At 52.8% G+C, this 14,351-nt stretch overlaps 1 protein-coding gene across 5 annotated transcripts in view; it reads right to left on the bottom strand.

Moving 5' to 3' along the window:
- The window catches only part of Clasrp (CLK4 associating serine/arginine rich protein), a 24,416-nt gene extending 10,375 nt beyond the window's left edge, over nt 1-14,041 (bottom strand). For all 5 annotated transcript variants that reach the window (XR_007589276.1, XR_007589277.1, XM_050126268.1 and 2 more), the window contains exons 1-8: nt 13,893-14,041; nt 12,687-12,806; nt 5,882-5,979; nt 5,309-5,410; nt 5,090-5,169; nt 2,566-2,650; nt 1,551-1,699; nt 721-817 (exon numbers count right to left, since the gene is read on the bottom strand). Coding sequence is in view for 3 of the 5 variants with exons in the window: in XM_050126268.1 (XP_049982225.1) it covers nt 721-817; nt 1,551-1,699; nt 2,566-2,650; nt 5,090-5,169; nt 5,309-5,410; nt 5,882-5,979; nt 12,687-12,785 (710 nt within the window). In the remaining 2 variants the exon portion in view is untranslated. The remainder of the gene's footprint in view (nt 1-720; nt 818-1,550; nt 1,700-2,565; nt 2,651-5,089; nt 5,170-5,308; nt 5,411-5,881; nt 5,980-12,686; nt 12,807-13,892) is intronic.
- Nucleotides 14,042-14,351: the final 310 nt, after the last annotated feature.

The following is a 14,351-nucleotide window of genomic DNA, read 5'->3' as shown; positions in this document are numbered from 1 at the left end:
AAGGCCGGGCGATGGTGGCGCACGCCTTTAATCCCAGCACTGGGAGGCAGAGGCAGGTGGATCTCTGTGAGTTCGAGACCAGTCTGGTCTACAGAGCTAGTTCCAAGATAGGCTCCAAAGCCACAGAGAAACCCTGTCTCGAAAAAAGCCAAAAAAAAAAAAAAGAATCACTGTGCTAGCTGGGCGGTGGTGGCGCACTTGACCTCAGCACCTGGGTGGCAGAGGCAGGTGGATCTCTATAGTTCAAGGTCAGCCTGGTCTACAGAGTGAGTTCCAGGACAGCAAGGGATGTTTCACAGAGAAACTATGCCTCAAAAACAAAAACAAACAATAAAGAATCACTATGCTAGAGAGCTGTAGGTTCAGACTTGGGTAGCGACCTGGGATTGATCCCTAGGTTCCACACGAAAACAGTTTCTGGTCTGTTGGTGCCACTGATATAAAGAAAGCGCTTGGCAAGGTATGACCTGGTACAGTCAGAGGCAGAGGCTCCTGCCTTGTGATCATGTAAAGAATAATGCATAAAGCTGCACCACAAGAGGGTGCTGTCCCCAAGGAACCTAGTAGTTTTTAGGTCACATTGTGTGTCCGGATCTGTTTCTGCATCAAGTCCCACCAGTGCACTGCTCACAGGTTGAGAAGGATAGCTGTGGTACCAGAGAGGTGCCTCGGAGGTCAGGGCAGGGACAGAGTCCAGCATGTCAGCCGGCGTGGTCTCACCTGACAAAGTCTCCATCAGCCATGCCATAGGTTGTGGCCTGCTTATTGAGATCAGCCACCTGCTCCTGGTTCAGCTCATCCACATCCACCTCCACGTCTGCACCAAGAGAAAGGCTGTCAGGGACTCTAGTCCCAGGAGAAGATAGAAGGGGGTAGTGCCCCAAGTGGGGACAGGTCTACCAGGTAGAACACCTTCAGGGAGGATGTAGCTGTGCTGGCTCTGCTGAGGCCCAAGCTGAGGCTTGGTCAGGACAGCATACTGCACAGGGGGGACAAATAGGGGAGGGTGGATGAGTCTGCAGATGGAGTGCAGGAAAGAGAAGAGGATGGGAGGTGGACAGAGACAGGCGTGGGGCGGGCATCAGAGCAGTGCACGGAGGGAGGGCAGGAGACATCAGCTCTGCCTGAGGCTAAGCCCACATGTACAGGAAGAGCAGGCTGGAAAGGCGGCAGCCTCAGTCTTCTCACTGGGGACTTCCATAGGAGGAAAGGCGGTGAGCATGGGGATGAGTGACAGATGCTGGATGGGGGCAGCTCTAGGAAAGGGGAAGATTCATTTCCCAGAGAAAAGAAAGGCTGGCCCAGGTACAAGAGGAAAAGCCAGCCCCAAGGTGGGAAAATCTTATAGAAACAGGGCCCAGAAATGATTGGGAGAGGGGCCAGGGACAGAGAAGGCTGGGAGTGGGCCAGGGAAGCAGGGGAAGGCTGAGGTCCTATAGCTGGGGCAGAGGAAGGCCTTGTAAGCGTGGGTACCCTACAGAGGGTGAGGGACAAGACACAAAATCGATGTCTAGGGGCTGCAGGTGGGGAGGGCAGAGAGGGGACCCCACCGATGTCGGGGATGACCTCATCTTCATCCGAATTGCTCTCCTCCTCAGCTGGTGACTCCTCCTCCTCTGTTTTCTCGGCCACCTTCTCTACCTCGGCCACAGTACTATCTTCATAGGTATAGCCAATGGAAGCCTTCTTCTCTGCCAGCCTGTGAAATGAGTCATGAGCCAGGGGCTACCCAGCAGGAGTAGGGCCACAGGCAATCCCCATGATAGATCCTGAGTCCTTGGCAACATGTGTCCACCTAAGATGCTCCACTCTAGTTCCCGCCTATGGCCTGGTCCTTCCCATTCCTCTCCTGGCCTCCTGGCCTCCTGGCCCAGGCACTGTCCTGGGCTGCCCCGCCTTGCCCATGTTGGCTTACTCCTGTCAGGAGACAAGACTGCCTGCACAGGCCTTAAGTCTCATTGAGTGCAGAGCCAGAGCCGTCTTTACAAAGTGTGCCCCAGTTTTGCTTTCGGGGGACACACTGAGAGGCCACTATTGATTTCTGCTGTCAAACCTCCTGCTTCATCCCAGCACCCTTATCCTGAAGCCAAGGCTTGAGTGTCTGGGAAGTACCCAAGCATGTCAGGAAGCAGATCCTACAGTGGGTGCTCCCAGATATGATCAGGGTTCCCAACTACAGTGCCCAGCCAGGCTGGCTTTTGAGATGGCTGGCAACCCTGGGCTTAGGACCCCAACCTCTGCAAAGTGACATCAGCATCTCTAGGTAGCAAGCTTACTGCATGCAGGCACTGGGACAAGTGCATGACACCCCCATCACCCATGTTCCTCACAGCTCCTGACTTAAGGCTGACTCCAAGAGGCTGCCTTCCCTTGGCCCTCTCCACAAGACTCACACTCAGGCAGTTTCCCTACAGGGCTCATGCCTCCTACTCTGCAAAGTGGGAGCAACAAGCTCAGTCAGAGCCTGTCCTCTGCTGCTGACTCTTCCTCTCCACACATAGACCATAGACTGCGGTGGTGAGATGGGAGGGCTGGCCCCACCCATCAGACCAGCCCTTGACTCACTTCTTCTTCTCATCCTCGCTGGGTCTCTGGAGGCCTCCATACAGTTCATCAATGTAGATCTGATACAAGCACTGTTCCTCAGAGACTGGCAAGGAGAGGTCAGAGGTCAGCACAGCCTGGCATATGTGCGTGTGGAATGGAGTGCAAAGATGGGAGTGGGCAGCCAAGGCAGGGTCCCCTATTTCAAATCACTCTTCTATCGAGACCCCGTGACCATGGTATACAACATCAGCTAGATGATCCGCTCTCCCTGTGATCCTGGTGATGTGCCTCAGTTCCCTCTTGTGTAACGTAGGATCACTGACAGAGTGAGTACTTGCGACTTAGGGGCCCTACCGCTGTCATGGGGCCTCTCTGGCCTCCAGAACCATATGCATGCCCGTAAGTGTTGGGTATCATGTGGACCCCACTGGCCACCACCCCATGTGGTCCTGTGGCTTGGTTTGTACTGGTGGGGTGTCTGAAGATCATGCTCTCCTACACCCCCAGCACCCACTTCAGGAGCTTCCCAGGGTACTTAGGCAGCATGGCTTCCCTTCAGCTCTCTCTATCCTCTGCAGGCTTCTGCCTAGCTTTCCTTTCTTTTGAAGGGGGAGGGTGAAGGGACACTGAAGACTGCATGACAAGCAAGTGCTCTACCATGAAACTGTATCCCCATCTTTCTGAGACAGGGTCTCACAACATTCAGGCTGGCCCAGGCAAAGCCCTGAACTTGAGATTCCCCCGCCTCAGCCTCTGGAGCACCTCTGGTGCTGGGTCACTGTACCAACCTGAGCACTTCAGCTTTCTACCAGTGGCACCTGGTGTCTGGGCTAGGTAACACAGCACGGCCCCTTCTTGGCCGTGGCAGACACCCACCTCAGAACCTCTATGCACCCTATCCCAGGGACTGGAATCCACACCTCTCCCTGGCTCAGTAGAAAGCATGTATACCCAGCTCTGCCTTCCTTCCCTTCAGGAATGCTTAGCAAGCAGTCTCTTACACTACCTAGGCTTGTTCTTAAACTGTTCGTGTGGTTATGCCGTGGCTCTCTGTCCACCACTGGACAGCAGAAGACACACTGCTTGTAGGAGTGAATGAAGAAGTAAGGGAAGCCTGGGCTCTAGCTCTAAGGAATCAAGGCTTGGGCAAAAATGACAGCACTACTGGGCAGGGGTGGCGCACGCCTTTAATCCCAGCACTCGGGAGGCAGAGGCAGGCGGATCTCTGTGAGTTCAAAGCCAGCCTGGTCTACAAGAGCTAGTTCCAGGACAGGCTCCAAAGCTACAGAGAAACCCTGTCTCAAAAAATCAAAAAATAAATTAATTAATTAATGATATTAAGAAATAAAAAAATGCATCTTAAAACACGGAAATCTGGGACTATCAAGCCTATGTGCAGGCCTCCTGTGTCAACGTGAAGCAAGATTTGCATATGTAATCCCTGAACTCTCAAGCTGACCCCTGGAGCACACACCCGAGACCTGCCAGTAAAGGGGTTTGTGTGTAGGTGACCCTGGACAATTGTATCCATAGTGAAGACTCCACTTCCATAGACACCTCTGAGTCCTGTCTGTAAAATGGGCGTCAAGCTGGGCACAGGGATCCTTGCCTATAATTGCAGCTCTGGAGGGAGGGAATCACCAGTTTCAGGGCAGCTTGGGCTACAGAGTAAGACTGTCTCAAACATGTAGACAGTAAGGAACATAACCCGAGATCTAATGGTGCAGCAAGACAGGAGAGCAGGCCCCTAGCATCTGTGTGTGTGGCCCTGCATCATCCCCAGCACAAAGCACTGACCGGGAAAAGGAAACTAAGGAGTCCTCTGCCCTTCTGGAAGCTGTGCAGGGTCATAGGAGGGGTTTGTTTTATGTTTGCAATGCTAGGGACAGAAACAGATTCTCAAACAGACACCCATGTGTCGATGTATGCCATGCGCACATGTAACAAGGCTTGCATGTGGAGGTCAGGGGACAATTCAGGAGTGGGGTCTCCTGATCAAATCCAGGTTGTTAGGCTTTCATGGCAGGTACTCCTAACTACTGACTAACTACTGAGCCAGTTCCCTAGCCTCACACAAGCCACACCCCCAGTCATATGCAGGTGTGCCAGATGAGCTAACAGAAAACCCTTCCCATGAGGATGTGCCTTCCAGGAGAAGGGGGGCGGGGTCCTCGCCTTCTGGAGCCCCAGTGAAGGCTAGTCGAACTGTCCGAGGTCCTGCTCACAACAAAGCAGTGTTTCTTCCTGCGACCCTCGCCCATGCAGTGGGCGCAGTGCATGTGCACCCTTCTCCTTCGTTTTTAGTTAAAGGATCCTACACAGACTCGGAGGGAAAGGATGGGAGGTGGCCTGGGCAGAAACCTCCAAGTCTCTAACTCCACAGAGAGCCCTGTGCTAGTTTCATGGACAAAGGCCCAGAAGGGAGAGGAGGTACAGAGACTGGGACAGAACCAAGGGCAACCAGCAGCAAGTACCTGGGTGAGCCTTGTCTAGGTCGTCGAGCCTCAGGCCCCCATGCCCCATGCCCCGCCCCGCCACTCACTGCCGGCGAAGTCGTTCTGCACCAGGCCTCGGTACCGCTCGTAGTTACATTTCCGTTCGTCCGACTCCTGCTCCGGGGAGCTTTTGGTGGGAGAGGTTAAAGGAAAGGTAAAACTAAGGGAGGAATGGACAAGGCTCTTCTCGCCCAAGAAAGGTGACAGGTACACTGAGGCAGAGAGATGCTATGGGGTCCCTGGCAGCCCCGCCTTTGAGGACTTACATGGTGGTGAGCAGTGGGGGGGTGTAGTCGGGGATGTGGTCTAGATGTGCGCGAACATCAAAGCGGTCAATCATGTTGTTGGTGTCCCCTTGCCAAGGCATCCTGAGGTGGGAGGGGTGAGGCAGAGAGGCAGGACTCAGAATCCAAGCACCCGGTCCCTACCATCTCAAGTCCCTCTGACCCCCAGCGTCACTTCACTCTCACCTCCAGCTCAGGTCTTGATGCTGCACCCCCAAACTATACCTAAGATCTGGTCCCAACAACAAAGCCATCCATCTACTGGCCCACTTCTCAGGGCCAGGCAACAACAAGGAACTTAAACCAGGTCAAGGAGGCCACTAAAAGAACCACAGTCACCCTGAAACATCCCCTCCGCCCCCTGCCCCTGTGAGCTTCAGTCAGTGCTGTTTTCCCCACACCGTGATTGTCTACATAACCTCTAACAGTCAACTTCACACACACAATCTTCCCAGGCCAATCACACAAAAGCCAGTCCTTACCCAAACTCTACTGCAGACTCAAGAGTACCCCCCAAGTCCCTTCTGACACTATACCACCCCTCAACAGTCTTACATGTTCACAGGGCTCTCAGCAGCCAGGGCAACGGCAGAATCCAGGTGAACCTTGCAGGCGCGGCCATGCACCTGCAGGAACTGGGCAGGATCTTTCTTCTGCAGGGAGGGACAGGTCAGAGGTCACCAAGGAGCCCCGGCCCACTACACCTCCACAAGTAGGCCTAGTGGTCAGCTGGCCTCTGGGTCAAGTCCCTGGCCACACCTTACAGGTGAGCCAATGTGCACAGCCAGCATCCGAACCACCATTTGGGACAGGGAACTGTGCCCTCCCAGATGTGGCCAGCAGTTCTGAACTCTGCTTTAGCTGAGCCATCCTGACAGCCAGCCTATCTCTCTTGGCTACTTGGGAAACTGAGGCAGAAGACTGTAAATTAAAAGCCCACCCGGGCTACAGACATACTGTCTACAGTATTACCCCTAACTCTTTGTGCCTATCCGGGGCCATTCATCTGGAGCACAATGTAAGCACTGGCCTGCAGCAGCCTTGAGGGCAGCGAAATCACTCAAGCAAGAGCAGTGGCAGGCAAGTCTGCAGGCTCCAGGGAGATAGCCGGCAGACAAAGTCCTGCTCCATATGCCCTAGGGTGGTGGAACTGACAGCCAGCACGGGCAAGGCACAAGGAAACTGAACTGCACACAAGTGACCCTGGGCTGAGGCTGTAGCCATGGGACAGTGCAGGAAGCCCTAGCTCTACCCTTAGCACCAAAAGGAAACTACAGAAGAGAAAAAGCTAAACAAAGAGCTGGGGATGATGGCCCAGGTGTGTAACTCCAGCAGTCAGGAGGCAAAGGGAGGTAGAGCTGTAATTTGAGTCCAGCCTGGTCTACAGAACAAGTTCTAGGGCAGCCCAGGCGACACAAAGAAACGGTCTCGAAAAACAATAAATAAATAAATAAACAAATAAATAAACAAACAAATAAATAAATAAATGCCAGTCCCCCAAAAGGATACCTAAGTTGGAGACTCAACCCTGGGTCCTAGCCTAGGGGAGGACTTACAAATCCAAATCACAAAAGCACCTTGGGAAGCATAAACCTGGTGGCAGGGAAGGTAGAGAGTTCTGGCCTGGCAGTTCCTGGGGTCACATTACATCACTGGGGGAGAGGATGGGGGCTCAATGCTGCACCGTAAATCCTGAGCTGGCTCCTGCTCTCCACGGTGGCTTCTTCCTGGGGCATGTGGCTACCTTGCCCTCTGCAATGTTTTCCTTGTCCCTCCAAGCCATGACCTCCTCTCCCCAGAGCCTCTGCGTGCTCTGGGTGTCTTCCTGACTTTCCCCCTGGCTATCCTGGTCCAGGTTATGGGTCTCCCTGCTTTTACTTCCAGAAAGTTCCAGGCTCTGTGCTATGGTTCCCCCTCAGCAGGGCTGCTCTCTCACTTACTTCATGGCTCCTCTAGAGCATCCCTAATCCACTTCACATAAGGGCCTTACTGGGCCCACTTGTTCCTCAGGGCGTCTACCAGCACCTGCTATTCTAGCCCAGCTAGCTCTATTGCCACCAGCCTCCCACAAGAACATGAACATCCCATGGGGCAGGGATCTGTTTTGCTCACTGCTGGATATGTCCCCAGGGCCTGTAAATTAAGCAAGAAAAGAATTCTGACTACAGAAACAGCCTCACCTGCTTGCCATCCCAGCTCCACGCACAGCTCTGTCTGCTCCCCCATCATCCCCAGCAGGGGTGGATGTAGGTCAGAGCAGGGGCCCAGAGCAGCCACAGCTGGCCCCCTGCTCACATGACTCTGCCCAGCACTGGTCTGTCAAGACCCTCAGTTCACAGTGAAGCTGACAGAGAGAGGGCCTACCCAAGATCACAGGGGGCAGCAGGTAGCTGTGGAATCAAGCCCTTTGCTCCATACCTGCCTGCCTCCTTCAATCCTCAGGCCACACAGCCTCCAGCAAGCCTGAGGCCAAGCCTCTAGGGACATCAGGTGCAGCATAAAGTCTGCAAGAGCCCCTGGAGGGATCTGTATCCCAGAAGTGACAAGCACAGAGCCCAAGTAAGCGCCCCCAGGCCAAGGCATGCCTGAGGAGTGGCACTATGGAAAAGTCAAGCTATCCTAACAGCCAGGATCTGAGCTAAGCAGTTTGTGAAAACATCCTCCACTCAACCTCTGCAACCCCAGAAACACCCATTTCCCACAGGAGGAAACGGAGGCAAAACTCAAGATCACACCCGCATCAAGCAGAACTCATCTGTCCCTAGATGGACCTAGCTCCTTTCTAAGGTGTTAATATTAGGGTAATTGCTACTGTGGTAAAGAGCACCTAGCGAAGAATCTATGCTCAACCATTTTCATTCGAACTTTTCTGCTGTGCAGTAGATTAAACTCAGTGCTCTCTCACTGACCAAAGCCCCACCCCGCCCTTAACTGGGTAAGCACAGTGTAGAAGCCTCAACCAACAAGGAGAGGTTCTCAGTGTGAATTAGGCTGTCCATCTCTACCACAGCCTCCTCTTGCAAAGTGCAAACTCTACCCACTAAAGAATGCCCTTCCCGGCTCCTCGCCCCTAACAACCGCCATTCTAGGTAAGTGTTTGACTACATTAACTGGCATGCAGGATCAAGTTGCATCATACAATAGCCTTTTGGGTTTTCCTGTTTGGTTGGGGACAGGGTCTCACATGTAACTTACCCTGACCAGGAATTCACAGAGCTCCATACCCAGAGTGTGGTACTGGCTCCGTGTTCCACACTGGATGTGAGGATACACACCTCCAGTGTATGCATAGTCACATTTTTTCCTTTTCCCATTTTCTTTTTTTTTTTTCTTTTCCCATTTTCATGTGTGTGCATGTTTGCATGAGTGTGTGCACCTGGATGGGTACACATGCACGTGGAGGCCCTAGGCTCAGGAATCACCCTCCATCTCCCTTATACCTTATTCATTGAGGCAAGGTCTCTCAATCAAATGCAAAGCTGGCTGACAGGGCTAGTCTAGGTAGCCAGCTTCTCTGGGATCCAGCCTCTGCCCTCCTGAGGCTGAACTACAAGTGAGCCACCATGCCTACCCAGCATTTCGTGGGTTCTGGGGAAGCAAACTCTGGTCCTCATGCTTGCTAGCAAGTGTTTTAACCCCCGAGATATTACCCAGTCCACCATTTCCTTATTCATGCATCCATAGACAACGACGTTCTTCTAACTCTAGGCTTTGTGAGATACACTGCAAAGAACCAGGCTGTCCCTTCCTAAGACGCAAACTCCAGGCCGAGAGTAGTGCATGAACATAGCATGTATACCTAGCACAAATAATCTCTAGGCTCAGCCGAGCAGTGGTGGCACACGCCTTTAATCCCAGCACTTGGGAGGCAGAAGCAGGCAGATCTCTGTGAATTTGAGGCCAGCCTGGTCTACAAGAGCTAGTTCCAGGCCAGGCTCCAAAACTACAGAGAAGCCCTGTCTTGAAAAACCCAAATAAATAAATAAAATATAATAATCTCTAGGCTCCATCCCTGGCACCAGAGGCAAACAAATCAACGGAATCCACTCTTACAACCAGGCTGTATTGACTCTGAGCTCAGATAGGTTCGGAGTCCATGCGCACATGCTCTCTCATGCACTGCCTCCATGAACTCCAGCACTTACCAATGGATGCCCAAGGCCAACAGCTCAAGTTCCACCCACTAAGCCTCACAGTTCAGTGTAGGGGACATCCCTGCCTTAACCAAGGACTACCCTTACATACAGGGCATGGCTGACATGGGCCTTCCAGAGGGAGACTTGTTTATATCTCACCTGTGTATTAACAGGGATTGTTTTTCTTTCTCTTTTTTCCTCTCAGACAGTCTTGCCCATGCAGCTCTGGCTGGCCCCAAACTCACAGAGATTCGCCTGCCTCTACCTCCCAAATGCAAGGATTAAAAGTGTGCAGCACCATGTCCTATGGATTGTGTTTCTTTATCCAAACGACTGATTAGAGAAGAGGCATGGAGGCACACACGTGTGATCCCAGCACCCGGGAGGCTGAGGCAGAAGGAATGTGAGTTGGGGTAGACTGAGCTACAAAACGAATTCTAAGCCAGCAACTTAGCAAGATCCAACCTAAAAACGTAAAAACAAAAACAAACAAACAAAAAAAAACCCACAAACCAAAACCAAAAAAACAAGAAAAAAGAAAGATGTCAAGAATAGGAACAATGACAGAAAAGTCACAAAACTCAAAGAAAAGCAGTCACCAAGAAAGATCAGCGATCAGGGATGTAAAACCAGCAGCAGCTCATAGACAAACTCAACTCAAGCAGCCACAGTCCACCGTGGCTGCTCACCCCTGCTTCCACAACTCCCCCAGGCCACCGGCAGTGGGCTGGTGTCTCTCACAGCTAGGCTCCACACATCCTAATGCAGATCACATTCCCGGGCAGGACACTGGCTGCTTGTATGGTCCCCATGACAAAGAGCCCCACAGACACTTGTTGTCACCCAGTGAGGGGCTGTTCCTAGGCACTGTCGGGAAGGGGAGCCTGAACACCACTCTTCAGGCTCTCTTTGTGGCATCCATCCACCGCTCTGAATCCCAATTCCACTGTACCCAGCAAGATCAGGGGCTGTGAGTCTGTTATTTTTCCTTTTCTTTATGTGTATGTGGGGGAGAGGGTGCTGGCTAGGCAAGCTCTCACCACTGAGCCACATCCCAGCCCATAAGTTAACCCTTCCCAAGCACAAGTTACACAAACTGTGACACACAAGCTGTGTGGCTGCCTCCTGCCCGCTCAGACATTCCCTCCTGGCTCAGGAAGCTAAGGCCACTTAAAAGGCTCTGACACTTACTACTAATTTGACAACATTCTTCTTAAAGCTGTTGCCATAGCAACACAAGTGCTGACTAAGGCCAAAGACAGGGAACACTGGTAGAGCCACCTGTAGACACGGCAGGGAGCTCCAGAGACGTGGCTTTTATGAGCTGTCACCCATGCTGGGGTGGGCTTTGTGGTGATGCAGATGCCTGAGTCCTCCATGATCTACCTGTACATAACTCCAAATACACTCAAAGGGTCATCAGGCTTGACTTTCAAGGAATTCTCTTTGGTATGTTGCCGTGCCACAAAACACCCAACAGGCAAAGCACACTGATCTAGATATCCAATCCTCCAACCAGCCTGTGAGACAATCTCAGGCGGTTGCTCTCCACCAACAGGCCACACACCTCCATGCTCCTACTTCAGTGGTCACCTCATAATCTGGTGTGGAACCCCACCCAGCACGGAATCTATGCATGTCTGCTTCCTTGAGGATGAAAGGTCAACAGGACAGGGGCCAAGGGTCACAGGAAAACACCCAGAAACCCTCTCAACAACAGGCACAAGAGCCTCTGTCCCCTTTCTTTCATTTCCTCCTTGCTGCTGGGTGGAATGAAGACACAAGAGCTGGAGCCTCCACAGCTCTCTCAGACCTCACAACAAAACTTTCCAGAGATAAGAGACAAACTTCTGTCATGTTTGCCACTCATTCATACTCCATTCCTCTGCCTAGAGCCAAACTGATTCCACATGGTGCATCAATTTGCATGTACAAGGAAATATTAGGCAACAGAGGGATAGCCAGAAGGCTTGGATAACTTGAACAGGGGAGAGGCAGGCGGATCTCTGTGAGTTCGAGACCAGCCTGGTCTACAAGAGCTAGTGCCAGGACAGGCTCCAAAGCTGCAGAGAAACCCTGTCTTGAAAACCCAAAACAAAAAAAAAAACATGAACAGGGGAGCCAGGCAGACCATGGAATGGCATGAATCTGGAGGAGAGGTAAAATTCAAACTAAGGGTCAATTGGCTCAGTGGAAGACCCCAGCCTAGAATCCCCCAGTGAGGGGCTGGGGTGTGGCTCAGTGGTAGAGCCCTGCCTAGAATCCCCCAGTGAGAGGCTGGGAATTGTGGCTCAAATCTGTTTGGCATAAGCCCTGCCCTGGCTTCCATCCTCAAAACCTCCTAGGGGACCCCTCCCCCCCCAAAAAAAACACGAACTATGTAGACCATTGAAAGCTACGGTCAAGAGCCTGGCCTTCTCCCAAAGACACTCAGGAGCCAAAGAATTCTGAGCAAGGGAGGAAGAGGGCCAATTTTGTACTTCAGAAAGATCTCTCTAGTCTGTTGGATGGGTTGCAAGGGACAAGACTGAAGACAAGGGGAACAGAAAGGCTAGGCAGCAACACTATAGTTAGTACAATGTCTATAGGAATGGAATCTAAAAGACTGGGCCAGGTAAGCAACTGTCATTTCAAGCTGGGGATCTTCAAAACAAACAAGAGTTAGACAAAGGAAGGTGTCATAAACCAATGCCCATCTTTGGCGGCAGATATGGAAAAGGCCAGGGAAGATATTCAGGAAAGTCTCTGAGAGGGCAGCAGAGGCCACAAGGGCCTTTTGGGCCAAACCATTGAGTTTGTTGGGGTGTTTTTGTTTCGTTTTCCAGGGGTAAAGTCTTATGTCTGGAGCTACAGGGTCCTCCAACTTCAATGCCAGTTTTACACAGGGCTGCACCAGATACAAGAAGCTGACAAAAACCCCAACGCCTTGGCTGAAGAAATGACTGTCTGGTGAGTGTGGCCACACACCTGTAAACCAGGATAAACAGGGCAGGAAGACTGAGCCAGAGAATTACAGAACACGTGTCTCAAGAAGAGACGGGATACAGGGTAGCTAGGAGTAGAAGGCTTGTCTAGAGTGGGCAAAGCCCATAGCTCCTCCTCCAGCGCCCCAGGAAGCAGTCACAATGGAAAGAACGAGAAGGATGCTGTGGAAACAGGGCTCTCGCCTTGACAGGACCCTTCCCTCTGGGTCCTCCCACCCATGCTGGAATATAGTCACTTACAATCTTCTCATAGTACTCCCGGCGCCGCTCCGCCCTCTTCTTGTAATCCACCATCATGCCTCGGAGTTTCCGCTCATGCTTCCGAGCCTCGTGCCACATCGTGGTGAGGCGTCTCTCTACCTGAGGGACGAGGGCACCAGACACGTCAGACAGACTGGAAAAACCACAGGGCAGAGCCACACTCCTCTGACAAGTTGGTGTGGACCCTGATGGCTTCCTGGGAGAGGCTATGCAGAAGACCTGGAGGTGAGTGTAGAGAAGGATGTGTACACAGTCCTGCTGCGGTAGCTCGGGCACTACTAGAAAGCCCCTCTCCTGGGAAAGGGATTGTCCTAGATAATGTGCTAAAGTCCAGATGAAAGATTATGGAATAGGCAGCCCTTGGATGGTTGATGCAGAATTGCCTTGAGTTTAGGGCCAGGGTTATATGTACCAGTCCAGTGTAACCTACATGGGGAGAGCCTGCTTTAATTTAAAAAAAAGAAAAAAAGGAAAGAAAAAAACTGGCCAGTGTTAGTGGTGCACACTTTTAATCTCAGCACTGGGAAGGCAGAGGCAGACAGATGTCTGAGTCCGGAGCAGCCTGGTCTAGGTAGTGAGTTCCAGACTGGCCAAGGCTATATAGTGAGGCCCGTCTGGAAAAAAGAAATTGGAAATTTTGGAATGAAAGAAGTGTCTGATCCTGAGCTACCAGGGCTGGGCTCACAGAAGACCCCGAGAGACGCTCTGCAGGAGCCACGCATGAGGGGGAAGGGCTACAGCAGAGTAGGAAGATGAAGGCTGGTGGAGGGAAGGCAAGCTTCTCCGAAGCACAGCAGAGATGTGCTGCTGGAGGGTGAGGCCAGGTGAAGGGCGTGGACAGACGAATGGGGTGGCCAAGCGGCTGAGGTCGAACGAGGGGACGTGAAGCGGGTCAAGCATGCAGGCGAAACTGAGAAGAGCGCCGGCCCGGCTGGGCGCGGTGGGCGTGAGGCAGGGGCGGAGCTCCGTTTGGGAGTCAGGGTCCCGGCCGAGCCCTGTGGCGCGGACTCGGGCCCGCGGTGGGGCGAGGGGCGCAGCCTGAGGCCTGTGAGGACGGAAGCAGGTGGGGCGGCCCTCAGGGCCCGGTGGTCACCCACGGCAATCCCAGGAACGCCCCGGGCAAGGATGAGGCCTGACTGCCAGCGCTCGGCAGCCGGGAGGTCGGGGTCGGACGCCTGCACTCACCGGCTGGTCGCCGCCTCCCACTGCTGCGCTCGCGCGCGCTCACGGCTCACACCGGAAACGGAAGTCAGAGGTTGAGCGAAGGAGAGAGGCGGTGCGGCACAGAAGGCATTTCCGCAGTCGCGAGGGAGGGATCAGGGGGAACTGGGTGTGGTCTAGTGGATTGGTTCGACTTGTGGGCGGGACCTGTATGGTGGCACGATCTGGGGCGGGTCTTAGCGACTCTGGAAGCGTAAGCCGAGAAACACAACATTGCAGACACATTTTTGTTGTCGTTGTTTTTAAAGATTTATTTTATCTTAGGGGTTGAAGAGGTTGCTAAGCGGTTAAAACAGTGGCTGCTCTTCCAGAAGTCCTGAGTTTACTTTTCAGCACCCAAATGGCTCACAACAGGAGTCTATAACTCTGGTTGGTCCCATGGGATCCAGAGCCCTCTTCTGGTGTTCATACATGCAAAGAAAA

This window comes from Alexandromys fortis, unplaced genomic scaffold (genome assembly GCF_014885135.2).
Source record: "Alexandromys fortis isolate MF-2015 unplaced genomic scaffold, M_Fortis_MF-2015_v1.1 scaffold_240, whole genome shotgun sequence".
NCBI classification, from domain to species: domain Eukaryota; kingdom Metazoa; phylum Chordata; class Mammalia; order Rodentia; family Cricetidae; genus Alexandromys; species Alexandromys fortis.
Note: the sequence above shows the minus strand (reverse complement) of the source record. Positions and strands in the feature narration are given on the sequence as shown.